This window comes from Bidens hawaiensis, unplaced genomic scaffold (assembly GCF_021521415.1).
Source record: "Bidens hawaiensis isolate Kalapana, Puna unplaced genomic scaffold, B.hawaiensis_p1.1 tig00003781_1, whole genome shotgun sequence".
Lineage (NCBI taxonomy): Eukaryota > Viridiplantae > Streptophyta > Magnoliopsida > Asterales > Asteraceae > Bidens > Bidens hawaiensis.
Genome location: NW_027491218.1, coordinates 2326928 through 2343722, shown reverse-complemented (window position 1 = coordinate 2343722; position 16795 = coordinate 2326928). Strand labels below are relative to the sequence as shown.

Sequence of the window (16795 nt, the reverse complement as noted above, 5' to 3'; positions counted from 1 at the left end):
GCGCGAATATGTCTGAGTTTACAAATGTAAGGATTTTCCCCACTTGGAAGCGTGGGAGATTGCGAGACGTCACGTGAAGTGGTAACCGATTCCGTTGGTCGATTTGAACGGACCAACGGCTCCAAGGAAGAAAGGATCTTGTTTAAAAAGATCAAAAACTTCCGAGTGCGGGGACTTCACATCCACCGTTCATCTATCAACACAACAAACACTGCTAATAACATCCATCACATCCACCATTCATCACCAATTGATAACGAAATGGTAAAGGTAAAACCTGTAAACCCTAAATCTGTCTTCACTCTTCGTACAACTATATTATCATTATCATTATCATTATCATTATCATTATCATATTCATCACAATCTCCTAATTTATTATCCTCCAATCCCCGCTGCTTCGAATTGAAACACAAACTCACCCACTCTCACGTCAACGATTTCAATTGTTACAAGGCCATGCTCAATCGCTCCGACCAGATTAGGGTTTTCATGCTCAAACAGTGTCGAAATCAGAAACAGGTTATGGATGTTGTTGAATATTTAAACGAGCTTCATCATAATAATAAACACGGGTTCCGGTATACTTTATATGTTTGTAACGCCTTGTTGATTCAAATGGCCAAGTTTCAAATGGTGGAAGCCGCGCGTGGTGTCTTTGAACGGATGCCTGGGTATAATGTCAGCCCGACTTTGTTAACGTATAACACGATGATTAACTTGTTGTGTAAACGGGGGATGGTTCGGGAAGCCAATGTGTTGTTTGACCAGATGGTTGGCTATGATTTGTGTCCGGATGTGTTTACTTACAGCTCGATGATTCTTGGGTATTGCAGGGTTAGTGATTTGGAATCTGCGTTTCGGGTGTTTGATCGGATGATGATTCAGGACGGGTGTAGCCCCAATTCGGCGACGTATACGAATTTGATAAACGGGTTGTGCAATGCGGGTCGGGTCAATGAGGGGCTGGATATGTTGAATGAGATGATGGATAAGGGCATTGAACCGACTGTTTATACGTTTACTGTGCCGATTTCTGTCTTATGTGCAAGTGGGCGCGTGAAGGAGGCGATTGATCTTGTAATTGTTATGAGGAAAACGGGTTGTTTGTTAAACGTGCATACCTACACGGCTCTTGTAAGCGGCCTGTTTCGTACGCGGCAGCCCGAAGTAGCGGTCGGTTTTTACCATAAGATGTTGAAAGATGGTTTGATTCCGAACACAGTTAGTTATAATGCTTTGATACATGGGTTAGGTATGATAAGTAGGTTTGATGCTGCTTTTATGGTTTTTGATTGGATGGAGGGACAAAATGGTAATTTGCCAAACACCGAGACGTATAATGAAATCATTCATATGTTGTGCTTGATGGAAAACTTTCAAAAGGGTATGGTTCTTTTGAGTAAAATGATGAAAGTAGGCCCGTTGCCGACTGTTGTTACGTATAACACGTTAATTTTTGGATTTATCATACAAAGGGATTTAAATAACGCGGTTAGGTTATTGAGTTTGATGAAGGCAAATGGATGCAAACCAGATGAGTGGTCTTATGCTGAAGTTATTTCAGGGTTATGTAAGACTAGGGATCTTGACCGAGCGTTGACTTTTTTAATGAACTGGTTGACCAAGGATTGAAACCGAATAAAGTCCATTTCACGACTTTAATAGACGGTTATTGCAAAAAATGCGATGTAGAAGCTGCACTTTCGTTGTTAAAAAAGATGGAAACGAGTAATTGCAAGCCCGATGTTGAAAGTTTTAACCCGATAATATCGTGTTTATCGAAAACGAATCGATTAAATGAAGCACAAAAGTTATTTGAGGAAATGGTCGACAAAGAATTATCCCCAAATGTGATTACCTACACATCTTTAATCGACGGGTTATGTCGAAACGGTAATGTCGAATATGCGTTCAAGATTTTCGATGAAATGCGGAACAAGAATTGCATGCCAAATTTATTAACGTATAGTTCGTTAATTTACGGGTTATGTAGGGAAGGAAGTGTAGATAAAGTAGAGATATTATTAAACAAAATGGAAAATAAAGGAATTGTTCCCGATCATGTGACGTATACTTTGTTAATCGATGGTTACGTGTCGTTAAATCTAGTGAATCGCGCGTTTTCACTTCTTAAAACAATGGTCAACAGGAGATGCAAACCGAGCTACCAAACATTTTGTGTCTTGATGAAAGGTTTAGAAAAGTCGACTTTTGCTAATCTTTTGGATAGAATGTTAGAATACAAGTGTGAACCAACGGCTGACACTTACAGTATCATAATCTCGGGCTTGTGTAAGGAAGGTAAGATTACAGAAGCGGTTGACTTGTTTCACAAAATGGAAGAAAAGCCAATAACTCATCGTGATGTGAATATATATGCCTCGCTTATATCCGCTCACTGTAAGAATTTTAAAATTGAAACCGCTTTAGAGTTCTTTAATTTGATGCGAGGAGACGGTTTTGAACCTAATATTAAATCTTATAAATTGGTAATTTGTGGTTTGTGTAAAATTGGGCAAACGGGTAAAGCTGGTGAGTTATTTGAGAACATGTTGGATCAAGAATGGGATGCAGATGAGATTGTTTGGACGGTTCTGATTGATGGGGTTGCTAAAGATGCTGACATGGATACATGTGTGCGTTTTTTACGTTTAATGGAATCAAGAAACAGAATTCCTAACTTTCATACATATGCAATGTTGGCTAAAGAATTGTCAGCAGCCAATGAGAGTTGTGATATACTAGGTTTATCTACTTTTGTGACAAGACATCTAGAAAAGTACAAAACGTTATGCATGAAGTAATGACTTAGCAACATCTTTCTTGTGGACGATGTGATAACGCACGATCTACTGATAGAACATGAGCGTTTTTAGGTGAATACTAAATTCATTGTTTTTGTGAAGTAACGCAATATAAAGTTTAATAATTATTCAAGTGTCTAGTGCCTAGTAGGGTGCATGAGTGTGTCGTTTGGGCTTAAACCAAACCAAAAACAGAAAAAATGAGTTTTGACATGCTGAATGGTAATGTGGATGTAAAAACTTAAATGATCACGTGTCATGCCACATCAGCTGCATACCTGATCACGTGTCAATCCAACCCGGCCCGGCCCGGCCCTGCCCTGCCCAGCCCATTTCAACATGAGCTCATTATTCAACTAGTCTAACCGAAACTAATTTTGATTTGCAATTGTGACTTGTCTGCTTGTAGGAGCATGCCAACATCCGCTGCTCTCGATGTTGTAGCTAAAAGTCTCAACCTTAAGCTTTTTGAGGTACTCATGTACATATAATATAGTGATAGTTATAGTACTTATGTGCTTACAATATAATCATATTTAAAGTAAAACTCACTTAGTTTTGATTTTTAGGTACCAACTGGCTGGAAATTCTTTGGTAATTTGATGGATGCTGGATTATGTTCAGTTTGTGGTGAAGAAAGTTTTGGAACAGGTAATTTTTTATTTTTGTGAATATGAAGAATATTATTGTTGCATATTTTAATAATTTGTTTGTTTATATTATTCATACAGGGTCGGATCATATACGTGAAAAAGATGGAATCTGGGCTGTGTTGGCTTGGTTATCCATCCTTGCTTATAAAAACAAGGATAACCTCGATGGCGGGAAGCTTGTGACTGTTGAAGATATTGTGAAGCAACACTGGGCTACTTTCGGGCGCCACTATTATACTCGTTATGATTATGAGGTCTTTTTTAATTCTTAAGTTATGATAATGCATTAAAAATGTAACTAAATTGTAGTCGATGTTTATATTGATGGTTTTTTTGAAGAATGTTGATGCGAGTGCTGCAAAGCAAGTCATGGATCACTTGGTCAACTTGCAATCCTCTATATTGACATTAACACGTAAATTTCTTAATTCCTTGAAAACCCGTTGATCGATCTTTTCGTTACATTAGTCTCTTATTATACTAAATTAGAAATGTTGTGGTAGTATGTAGCTCGAGCCAAGTTGACTCGTATAACTTTCGAACCGATATGAGCTCAGCTTGTGAGAAAATTTTCAAGCTCGAGTTTTGTTATGGCTTGGCTTGTTTATTAATTACGGTTATATATAGGGGTATATAGGGGTGTGTGTGTATTATAATAAATAGTGTTTAGTTATTTTTACATAATTATTTATAAATATTTTTATTATGTAGTATTTATTTATTGTATTAAATAAAAGTTATTGTATTCGTGAGACTAACGGGCTTGTTAGGTTCACGAGACTAGCCGAGCTCGGTTATGAAGCTCAAGCTCGTTTAGCAAACAAGCTTACTTTTAGGCTCGAACTCGTCGTTTAAGCTTGGCTCGTTTCAAGCTTATAACGAACCGATCTTGAGTAGATGATGTGTTTCATCTCGTTTACACCTCTAGTTGTTAACAAGCTGATTTCAAGCTTATATTTCATTCTAGTTATTTTTTTTGTAGTACTATAAAGGGAATATGTCCAGATGTTTTAGATGTCGCCGGTGCTGATGAGTTTGAATACAAAGATCCAGTTGATGGTTCAGTCTCGAAGAATCAAGGAATTCGTTATTTGTTTGAAGACGGGTCACGTTTGGTGAGTATTTATTGAATACATTTATTTACTTAATATTTGCTAAACAATTTTTATTATGTAGTATTTATTTATTGTATTAAATAAAAGTTATTGTATTCGTGAGACTAACGGGCTTGTTAGGTTCACGAGACTAGCCGACTCGGTTATGAAGCTCAAGCTCGTTTAGCAAACAAGCTTACTTTTAGACCCGAACTCGTCGTTTAAGCTTGGCTCGATTCAAGCTTATTACGAACCGATCTTGAGTAGCTGATGTGGCTCATCTCATTTACACCTCTAGTTGTTAACAAGCTGATTTCAAGATCATATTTCATTCTATTAACCTTGAGTTGTTATTTTTTGTAGTACTATAAAGGGAATATGTCCAGATGTTTTAGATGTCGCCGGTGCTGATGAGTTTGAATACAAAGATCCAGTTGACGGTTCAGTAAGAATCAAGGAATTCGTTATTTGTTTGAAGACGGGTCACGTTTGGTGATCATTTATTGAATTTGTTTATTTTATATTTGCTAAACAATTTTTTTTAAAAGAGTCCGCCTTTAAAGTTTTACCCATTGAAGGCATCATGTCTTTTTGTTGGGCCGTGAGTTTTTTGGTGATGGGTTCTCACGGTTGTAAGAATGTTTAAAACAATGAAAAGTAGGTGAACACTTTTGAATGTGTGTTGTAGGTTTTCCGTTTATCCGGGACCGGGTCAGAAGGTGCTACGATTCGTCTCTACATCGAGCAGTACGTAAAAGATTCATCTAAAACTGGAAGAGAATCTCGAGAAGCACTTGCTCCTTTGGTAAACCATTTAATTTTTTATTTTTATTTTCATATGCATTTTTAGAAACAATTTCGTATACTCCTCTGAAAACTTTCATAATATCATATTTTTCGATTGAAACTATTTAACATTTGCATTCATTAGATATAATTTATAACATGACGGATATGCCCTTCTTTTTCTTCTTACTCTCCAAACTTTCGTATCGTAATACAAGTTTATGGGAAGGGCATATAATTGTAATAAATTCAGAAAATGAGATGATCCCCATAAAATGAATAATAACTATAATAATTTATTACTTTTGTGATGGAATAATATATATATATATATATATAACAATTTATAATGCGTATGTTGACGGAGGGTTGACCAACATGTTTTGGCTACAGGTTGATGTTGCACTAAAGCTGTCAAAGATACTAGAATTCACCGACCGTTCTGCCCCGACCGTGATCACATAAATATATATACGCGCTGCTGCTGCTGTTATCGACAACGTATGTATTTTTCGTGTTATTATAGCAATGAAGTTAGCTTTTGAGCGGAGGTTTCACTTGTTAGTTTCATAGGCATCACCTTGTTGAATGCTTGATGATTTGCAAAGTTTTGTTGTCGGTAATCGTTTAGTCGTATCATGAGAACCTTTTACCAACACCAAATTTACTGCTTTTAGTTTTGAATCCGATAAGCCGAGCGGGAACGGTACTATATTGGGCCGTTGGACAGTATACTCGGTTTTAGTTTTTAGCAAACCTATTCTTGGTAGTTCAGCTTAGAGGTATACAAGCTAACCGGTTAACCGATTTCTAACCTTCTAACCGGAAACCTAACCGGTTAGTAACCGGTCCACCACTAACCGGTTATACCCGGTTCTATTCGCCGGTTGGTAACCGGTTTATATTATTGATTTCCGAAACAGGTTAACCAATTTTTTTGTATTATTTTATTAAAAACCGGTTTTTTCTGGTTATTCAACGGTTAACTGGTTCGGTTATACCTGAAACCTGTTATACTGGATAGGAGCTTCTTGTCTCAAAACTGGTTAGTACCTGACGAAACCTGTTATACTGGATAGGAATTTCTTGTCTCAAAACAAGTTATTACCCGACCTGATTAACTGGTCTAACCGGTTATTTCTCGCCAAATAATTAACCGGTTTGAAAATAAACCAGTTAACCGGAATGACTTCAGCTAGTGAACTGTTTTTGAATGGTGTCCCTTGTTCTGCGTCCAGAGTAGTGGGCGTTGGCCCACCAAGAGTGGGCCTAACAGTGGTTTGGCCCAATCGTTTCTACAGAAGGAAACTTAACGCCACCAGAAAATGGGTTACGGAAAATACATAGGGACGGTTTCATTCTCCGCACCAATGCAGAGATCTCGTACCTACTACGCGAATCTATGTAGTAAATGGTGCCCCTCTCATGTCTCAAATAGTAGGGGTTCAAGTCCTGTTGTAAGCAAATGGCGTAGATTTAAGAACATGTTTAGTGGGTGAGTTTGTCGCTAAAAAATGTAGTAGTAACAACTGGCTAACTTAAACCGAGTTTAAAGATTGAGCATGTTGGTCATTTTATTGTCATCAGACTATTTAGGGTAATAGGGTTATACTTGGGACCCGAATAAAAGTTTAATGCGTCAACAAACTTGTGGTTCAAGGGAGCAACATATCCTTGATATGGCGTCCATGTTGAAAAATGCTACTTTATTCTAATGCTTATAAAAGTTGCTTTAGGTTTGCATGATAGATCGAAAGGTATGAAAAATAATCATTATTCATTACTGATTATATGTAATAAGTCACTACTTATCGGTTGCAATTTGATTTATCAGCGGTAACTTTTTGTCATTAGTGGTTGTGCCTTAATGGTAACTGGGTGTCACCGAGAAACTTGGCTGTCACTAGTAATTAAGTTACCATTGATAGAGTTACGGTTAAAGGTTTTTCATTGATGTAACTGTTTAACTCGGCGGTTTTTCATTTTCTGATGGCTCATTCTCTATAGAAAGAATGTTTTTGGACCAAGTTAAATGCACCATCTTTATAATAAATCTGCATGTCTTCTTGTTATTACATGTTAATTATTTGACTTAAAGTTCGAAGTTCTATAAATTATTTCAATATGAAGGTGGTTTTGTACATAATTCATGGGAGATATTATACCTATATACCGTTTAGAATGACTTATATAGTTGTAAATCACCATTGAGTAGTGGCATACGCTAAAAATATTTCACAGGGGTCGGAAGATAGTAGGTGTCACAATTTTATAAGGGTCGATCGTGATTTTAACATATATTTAAGAAAGTTTTTTACAGGGGTCGGCCGACACCTACATCAAAGGTGTAGGTCCGCCAATGGCATTGAGCCAAGTGACATTCAGTTTCTTTGTGTTATATTTTCAATTTCATTTTTTCCGAACTGACGTTCAGTTGGTTCCATAAGTCTTTTGGATACGTATTATAAAGTAATGTTTATGCACAAATACATTCTGGAGCCATAGTAATTATTCATGTATCTATTTTTTGAATTTGTATAAATATAACCCCTTTCGACTATTCTAAAACGTGAATTTTTAATATGTACTTTAGTGAAATAGTAAATAACAGATATTTAATGTGTTGATGTTAAAGATCAAGTGTTTTACAATGTGGCAAAAAATTGTGACTATGTCGAATTCATAAGTTTCATATGCCATGCTACCATTCATGTAATTAAGTAAAGGTACCCCAAATCCCTTTATTTCATCCACTTAAGTTCCGAGTCTTTCTTCACCTTGTTGATCCACGAAGGTTTAGACTGCACTGGGTTGATTTGCTTCGGTTCTTCAAACTCTCCCTTGGATGTTACACCCTCTGAAACCAATTATTGAAAACAATTGAATAAAAAACGCAAAAACACGGTGCCTTTGTGAGAACTCATCACCACTCTTGTTTATTAATGAAGTGCTAATCTTGATTAAGGTCTGAAATGGTAAATTAACAAATCTGAGGGGTTAAATATTAAAAGTTGACAATAAAGATAATCAAGAAAGAGAATATATAGACAATAACGGAGTTGTAGAGATATCATTAGAGTTAGAAATATTAATTTATTTTAATTAATTTATTTGTTTCCTAGTTTTAGTCTAATTAGAAATCTTGGTTAACACATTAGAGTTTTAACATAAATAGATGGTTTAGAGTTATTGTTTTACGTTGTGTTTTGAATCGTTTTGTTCTTAATTAGTAAACAAGGAAAGAGTCGTGAGAAGTTCTCCACCAGACATTATCCGCGTATAATAATATTTTTTCTATCTCATAAATAATATAATAATCAAATATAACTACTTATGAAACTCAAGAAAAAAAAATAGTTAAATTATTTGATGGATGAACATGAACCATGTCCATGGCAATGGAAGTTGAGATGGTCAAAAAAACCGGTTGGGGAACCGGTTTACCGGTTTAAACCGGAAACCGGTTTTTACGAAAACCGGTTTGACCGGTTTACAAACCGCCGGTTCGTCTTTCGGTTACAAGTTCTAGATCCAAAACCGGTTAACGAACCGGTTAATGGAAAAACCGGTTTTTTTTAATAACCGGTTATGGAAAAATCGGTTAACCGGTTTATAAAAAAACCGGTTTTTGACCGTTGTGGAAAAACCGGTTAACCGGTTTCTCCATAACCGGTTTTTGAACGTTGTAAAACGGCTATATGCCCGTTTTTTTTTTTTTTTACCATTTTACCCCCACAAACATCTGTATATAGTTTAGGTTGGGTATTGGTTAGATCACACTCGATTATACAACTCCAAACGCTCTAAACGTTTATTTCATACGCGATTATTTTGTTATCTCACGCTCAATTATACCACATTACCACTCCATACGCTCTTATTTCGTAGTCGTTTATTTCATACTCGAGTATACCACTCTTATTTCGTAGTCGATTATCATGGCCTCCCAAAGTGCTGGTTCATCCGTCAACATGGGTGCCTCGAACACGGGAGAAACGGTCGTTCGGGTCATCCCCACGAAACGTAACCATGATGTTTGGCAACATTTCGACCTATGCGAAATGTCTAACGGTAGCCAAAAAGCTCGATGCAAACATTGTTTGAAGTTTTATGGCAAAGATGCAAACTCCACTTTAAAAGCGCATGTACAAAGGCCCTTTTGCAAGGCCTTGAAGGACGAATCGGGAAGTAGTTCGCAGCCGGAGATGACGAATCAAGGAGCAGTGTTTACGTACGACGTTGAAGCGGTACGTCAAAAGTTTTCAAACTTTGTGATTCAACAAACACTTCCTTTCAACCACTTCGACAACCCTCAATTCACGGAGATGATGCAAAACTATGTTCAACCACGCTACCAACACGTAAGTCGTTCGACCCTTAGAAGAGATTGTCTTAAAGCATGGAAAAACGCTAAATCCGAACTAATTTCATACTTTTCAAACTTACAAACTGTTGTAAACTTAACAACGGATGTGTGGTCGGTACCTCATGGCCAAAGATTTACTAACGGTCCAAGCTTCCACGGTAGCTTCGGAGTCTGCTTTTTCTGTTTCTGGCAGGGTTATATCGATTAGGAGGACTCGACTCACTGCACCAGCTATAGAGATGTCGATTTGCTACAAGGATTACTTGGACTCTTTAGATAGGGCACAACATCAACGCTCACTCGAGGGGGAAATGGAGTATGAAGCGGGCTTGTATGAAGACGAGGTCAATGAAGGACACACTCAACCAATGACCGATGAAGAAGCCGCGTACGACGATTACCTAAGAAATAGCTCGGGATCGGATAGCGAAGAAAATTAGTTAAAGAAACAGCAAACATGGAGGCAAATCATGAGTAAGAAACAGCAAGTTGTTCATGTAATCGTGTCTAAGCATTCTTTAATGTTTGTATTTTTGAGTTACGAATATGCGATAACGATTTAATGTTTGTATTTTTAATGTAAAAACTATAAATGAAAGTTATGTGTTTTTAATCTTTGGTTTGTTGAAAACACATTCACCAACACACACTCATACTCATCTTCCAAGCAAAGAACCCTAATAACGAAAGCAAAGAATGGCTTCGGTCAGTCCGTTTTGCCTTGTAGTTACCGGTTTGCCTTATAGTTACCGGTTTGTTTATACTGTGAAAAAATAATGGTTATTAAAAAAAAAAAAAACCGGTTAACCTAAAAACCGGTTATTAAAAAACCGGTTTATTAACCGGTTTCTAAACCGGTCCTAACCGGTTAGACCGGTTAGGGTGTTGACAGAAAAAAACCGGTTATTAACCGGTCCGGTTATTAACCGAACCGGTTTTTTAAAAAAAACCGGTTTTTTAAAAAAAACCGGTTTGTGCACCTCTAAATGGAAGGTCCATTATAATTGTCAGTCAAAAATGCAACCCACATGAGGGTTGGTGTACCTCAGGGTCATTTTTGTTGTGGTCTGTACCCCGCTGTTATGGGCCCCATGGCTGGCTGGGTTAGTACTAGTAGACTAGGGGTAAGATAATGGTGTACCCTCAAATCCTCATATTACAACTTTTCTTTACTTTTTTACAGATTCTGTTACAAAATTAATTCTGCTTCAATAATAATTCAACACTTAGCAAAGGTACAATTAACAGTTAGGAGGATATATTTATCTAAATTATCCAAATAAACAGTTCATTTTATCTTGGATGTATATATGTGTGAGCGCGTTCTCATAGATAATCACATAATAAACTTGTACGATATTACCTGACTTAAAATAGTTTGAATTATTTGATGGATGAAAATGATTTCCTTTTATAAACAGAGTTTTAAAGTTTAGTATAATAACTATTTTTACATAATAACCCCCTCCCACTTTCAAAACCAGAATTTTTTCTTGAGGTTGTAAAACAATATTAGAGAATTGGTTTCCTATCATTTTTTCTTAAACAAATCATCTTCATATCGTATCAAACTTTGATAAAAGTATATCATAACATTAAAGGAAAATGTACAAACCAACACGTAAATTCAAGGATCAACTTTTAATGACTAACAGAGATCTTCTTTATCTTTATATAAGTCACTAACTAATAACTTGTGCATAATAGCAATACCTAAACCTAAATCATCATCTTCTTCTTCTTATAAGTAACCAACTAACTTGTGCATTCCAGTATCACCATACATTCTTTAAATTATGTCTTATAAATTTTCCCAATGGTAATTCTTCTCTTCATATCATAACATTCATTTTGTAATTCTGATGCTAAACTTTTCTTATAATAGGCGTTTTTGGCTATTTCAAAATCTCATAAAGATGATGCTGTTGATTTTAGAGGAAATCCTGTTGACCACTCGAAAACCGGAGGGTGGCTTGCAGCCGCGCTCATCCTAGGTAGTTTTTCACTAAGTTTTTTTTACTTGAGTAAGTCTAATTATTAAGTATTAACCAATGTATGTATCTTTCTTTGTAGTAATCGAGCTCGCAGAAAGATTGTGTGTGACCGGGATTTCGATGAGTCTGGTAACATATCTAACAACATAAATGAATATCTCAGCCACAAAATCTGCAGTAACCGTGACAACCTTCATGGGGGTTCTTAATATTTTAGCCTTGTTTGGGGGATTCTTGGCGGATGCTAAACTTGGCCGTTATTGTTGTCTTTGCATCTGTATGTGCAGTGGTAAGCATATAACTTATATATTAGAATTAATTGCAAGGTTTAAGTAAAGAATCATAAAAACCTTATAACTTATTAGCACTAATATATCTCAGTTAAAGCAATAGGTCCCTAAAGTAAACATAACCGGCCTAACCGTCAAAACAATAAAGAAAACCGCTCGGTTAAGTCGATTTAAAGTCTATACGGTTTGGTCCAGTTTTACGTTAAAATCTGCGTTTAACATTAAAAGAGATTACAAACTTTAAAGTAACCATAAGTTTTTCATCATGAACAGGGTGTGACACTATTGACTCTAGCAACAACAATCCTGGGCATGAAACCACCACATTGTGACATGGAGACCTGGAGCAAGAGCCAATGTATAAAAGCTAGCGGAAGTCAACTCGCGATGCTGTATGTTGCACTTTTCACCATAGCATTAGGTGGTGGCGGACTAAAGTCAAGCGTTTCAGGTTTCAGGTCAGACCAGTTCGATACTTCCAACCGGAAAAAGGAAAAAGCAATGGTCTACTTTTTCAACCGTTTTTACTTTTGTGTTAGCCTTGGGTCTGTTTTTGCGGTTACAGTTTTATTTTATATACAAGAACATAAGGGTGGAGGATGGGGGTATGGAATTTCAGCTGGGACCATGATTACTACAATTATTGTATTGGTTTGTGGGACCGATATTTATCGGTTCAAGAAACCGCAAGGCAGCCCGTTTACGGTTATATGAAGAGTTGTGTTTTTGGCTATCAAGAATAGGAATCAGCCGTACCCTGCGAACCCGGGCTTTTTGAATGGTTATAGCGACTCGAAATTTCCACATACGACTAAATTCAGGTATGTAGATATACTTTTCCCAGAAGGATTTTGAGGGAAAAAAGATAAAAGAATTATTATATATCTTCCTAAAGGAACATATTAACCTAATTTATCACTAGAGATGAAAAATGGATGTCTCAATGGCTAGGTCTAGTAACTGGTAAAACTTTAGTACATCATAAAATGGGTCATAAAGGGTTAGCGGTTAGACCTGTTGAATAAATACCTTTGGGGGTGGACCTGTTTGGCTGTTAATTAAACAGGTTGACCAGGTCATACCCAAACACGACTTATTTATCAACACTGCTAATAACCAACCTCTCCCCATCACCAATTCATAACATAACGAAATGGTAAAACCTCTAAACCCTAAATCTCTCTTCTTCACTCTCCTCCGTACAACTACATTATCATTATCATTTTCATCACAATCTCACGTCCCTCCTAAGTCTAATTTAGTCGTCACCAATGTCTCCAAGTTATTATCCTCCAATAATCCCCGCTGGATCGAAAACCTCGAATTAAAACACGTCAGCCACAAACTCACCCACTCTCACGTCACTAGAATCCTAACCACCGTTAAAGACCTAGATCTAGTCATTCACTTCTTTTACTAGATCTCTAAAATCTATTATTACAAACACGATTTCAATTGTTACAAGGCCATGCTCAATCGCTTAGTCAGCGAAAGGACGAGTCCCGGGTAGCCGATACCGAGTACATTCGAGTTTTGATGGTCAAAGAGTCTCGAAATGAGAAACAACTTATGGATATTGTTGAATATTTAAATGAGCTTGAGCTTAATAATAAAGGCGTAGGCGTCCGGTATAGTTTATATGTTTGTAACGCCTTGTTGATTCAAATGGCCAAGTTTCAAATGGTGGAAGCTGTGCGCGGTGTGTTTCAACAGATGGCTGTTAGCCCGACTTTGTTAACGTATAACACCATGATTAACTTGTTGTATAAACGCGGGATGGTTCGGGAAGCCAAGGTGTTGTTTGACCAGATGGTTGACTATGATTTGCATCCGGACGTGTTTACTTGCAGTTCGATGATTCTTGGGTATTACAGGGTTAGTGATTTGGAATCTGCGTTTCGGGTGTTTGATCGGATGATGATTCAGGACGGGTACAACCCCAATTCAGCGTCGTATACGAATCTGATAAACGGGTTGTGCAATGCCGGTCGGGTCGATGAGGGGTTGGATATGTTGAATGAAATGATGGATAAGGAGGACATTGAACCGACTGTTTATACGTTTACGGTGCCGATTTCTGTGTTAGGTGCGAGTGGGCGCGTGAAGGAGGCGATTGATCTTGTAACCGTTATGAGGAAAACGGGTTGTTTGTTAAACGAGCATACCTACACGGCTCTTATAAGCGAGCTATTTCGTACGCAGCAGCCCGAAGTAACAGTCGATTTTTACCATAAGATGTTAAAAGATGGTTTGATTCCAAACACAATTAGTTATAATGCTTTGATACATGAGTTAGGTATGACAAGTAGGTTTGATGCTGCTTTTATGGTTTTTGATTGGATGGAGGGGCGACAAAATGGTAATTTGCCAAACACCGAGACGTATAATGAAATCATTAATATGTTATGCTTGATGGAAAACTTTCAAGAGGGCATGGTTCTTTTGAGTAAAATGATGAAAGTAGGCCCGTTGTCGACTGCAGTTACGTATAACACATTAAGTTTTGGATTTATCATACAAAGGGATTTAAACAATGCGGTTAGGTTATTGAGTTTGATGAAGGCAAATGGATGCAAACCAAATGAGTGGTCTTATGCTGAAGTTATTTAAGGGTTATGTAAGACTAGGGATCTTGACCGAGCGTTGACTTTTTTTAATGAACTGGTTGACCAAGGATTGAAACCGAATAAAGTCCATTTCACGACTTTAATAGACGGTTATTGCAAAAAAGGCGATGTAGAAGCTGCACTTTCGTTGTTAAAAAAGATGGAAACGAGTAATTGCAAGCCCGATGTTGAAAGTTTTAACCCGATAATATCATGTTTATCTAAAACGAATCGATTAAGCGAAGCATAAAAGTTATTTGAGGAAATGGTCGACAAAGAATTATCCCCAAATGTGATTACCTACACATCTTTAATTGACGGGTTATGTCGAAACGGTAATGTCGAATTTGCGTTCAAGATTTTTGATGAAATGCGGAACAAGAATTGCATGCCAAATTTATTAACGTATAGTTCGTTAATTTACGGGTTATGTAGGGAAGGAAGTGTAGATAAAGTAGAGATATTATTAAACAAAATGGAAAATAAAGGAATTGTTCCCGATCACGTGACGTATACTTTGTTAATCGATGGTTACGTGTCGTTAAATCTAGTGAATCGCGCGTTTTCACTTCTTAAAACAATGGTCAACAGGAGATGCAAACCGAGCTACCAAACATTTTGTGTCTTGATGAAAGGTTTAGAAAAGTCGACTTTTGCTAATCTTTTGGATAGAGTGTTAGAATACAAGTGTGAACCAACGGTTGACACTTACGATAACATAATCTCGGGCTTGTGTAAGGAAGGTAAGATTACAGAAGCGGTTGACTTGTTTACAAAATGGAAGAAAAGTGAATAACTCGCGATGTGAATATATATGCCTCGCTTATATCCGCTCACTGTAAGAATTTTAAAATTGAAACCGCTTCAGAGTTCTTTAATTTGATGTGAGGAGACGGTTTTGAACCTAGTATTAAATTTTATAAATTGGTAATTTGTGGTTTGTGTAAAATTGGGCAAACGGGTAAAGCTGGTGAGTTATTTGAGAACATGTTGGATCAAGAATGGGATGCTGATGAAATTGTTTGGACGGTTCTGATTGATGGGGTTGCTAAAGATGCTGACATGGATACATGTGTGCGTTTTTTACGTTTAATGGAATCAAGAAATAGAATTCCTAACTTTCATACATATGCAATGTTGGCTAAAGAATTGCCAGCAGCCAATGAGAGTTGTGATATACTAGGTTTATCTACTTTGAGACAAGACATCTAGAAGAGTACAAAACATTATGCATGAAGTAATGACTTAGACGTCTTTCTTGTGGACGATGTGATAGCGCGCGATCTATTGATAGAACATGATCGTTTTCAGGTGAATACTAAATTCATTGTTTTTGTGAAGTATCGCAATACAAAGTTTATTAATTATTCAAGTGTCTAATGACTAGTAGGGTGCATGAGTGGGTCGTTTGGGCTCAAACCAAACCAAAAACAGAAAAAATGATTTTTGACATGCTGAATGGTAATGTGGATGTAAACACTTAAATGATCACGTGTCATGCCACATCAGCTGCATACCTGACAGCTGGTAGGATGTGGCTTGACATGTCTGCATTTAACCTCCACGACACCATTCAGCAGGTCATCAGATGAAACCGTCAACTAAGTATCAAATTAACAAGGGATCAAAAATGAGTTAGTATTTATAACAGACTGAAAAATATCGCGCTTTTGTTAACTTTACAATTTCATCTTTTTTTTTCATTTGCAGGATTAAAAAGATTCAACAAAAAGGTTGATTAATAATGGAGGGAAAACTCGGTGTTGAATCTATATCAATTAATAAAACCTTTCTGATTCCATTTTTGCAGCAAGGTGATGTGTTTCTTGCCATCTACATACGTGATACAAGTTTCGGTTTTCTGCTTTGGTAAATACAGTTGACAGCAATCTTCACACCGTTAAAAGTCATAGTAGAATGAGGATTTTTTTTTATTAATAGGGTAGTTTTTCATTGTTATTCATGTATCATGAATCATCTTCATAGATATATTTATAAACCCCGGGGCTCAAAAATTTCCAAAAAGAAACTTGAACCAATGATTTTGATCTCCTGTAGTTTCATTAGATGTTATGTATTTATTTTGACTTTTATGGTCAAACATATTCTTTAGGGAAATATGAATTTGCATCATTGCAAAAGTTGAATATAACAAGTGGTGAGGGGCAACAAAGTGAGTATTTGGTTATTGCTCGGTTT

General features: G+C 36.8%; 1 protein-coding gene and 2 pseudogenes across 1 annotated transcript; all 3 read left to right on the top strand.

Annotated features, from left to right (window-relative positions):
* The first annotated feature begins 261 nt into the window (after positions 1-261).
* LOC143624455 (uncharacterized) lies at positions 262-2807 on the top strand (annotated as a pseudogene).
* A 358-nt stretch (positions 2808-3165) lies between these two features.
* Positions 3166-5883, top strand: LOC143624425 (putative phosphoglucomutase, cytoplasmic 1). Its single transcript, XM_077095086.1, has 7 exons — positions 3166-3280; positions 3377-3458; positions 3539-3714; positions 3800-3879; positions 4446-4575; positions 5243-5359; positions 5734-5883. The coding sequence occupies exons 1-7, from the start codon at positions 3221-3223 to the stop codon at positions 5803-5805; spliced, it is 717 nt and encodes a 238-aa protein (XP_076951201.1). The 5' UTR covers positions 3166-3220; the 3' UTR covers positions 5806-5883.
* A 7260-nt stretch (positions 5884-13143) lies between these two features.
* Positions 13144-15808, top strand: LOC143624454 (uncharacterized; annotated as a pseudogene).
* Positions 15809-16795: the final 987 nt, after the last annotated feature.

Bases quoted from the DNA above. Each gene is read 5' to 3' on its own strand.
- LOC143624425 (XM_077095086.1), top strand. From the start codon at position 3,221: ATGCCAACATCCGCTGCTCTCGATGTTGTAGCTAAAAGTCTCAACCTT. The intron at 3,281-3,376 runs GTACTCATGTAC...TTTGATTTTTAG, and splicing joins TCAACCTTAAGCTTTTTGAG to GTACCAACTGGCTGGAAATT. The intron at 4,576-5,242 runs GTGAGTATTTAT...TGTGTGTTGTAG, and splicing joins TTGAAGACGGGTCACGTTTG to GTTTTCCGTTTATCCGGGAC.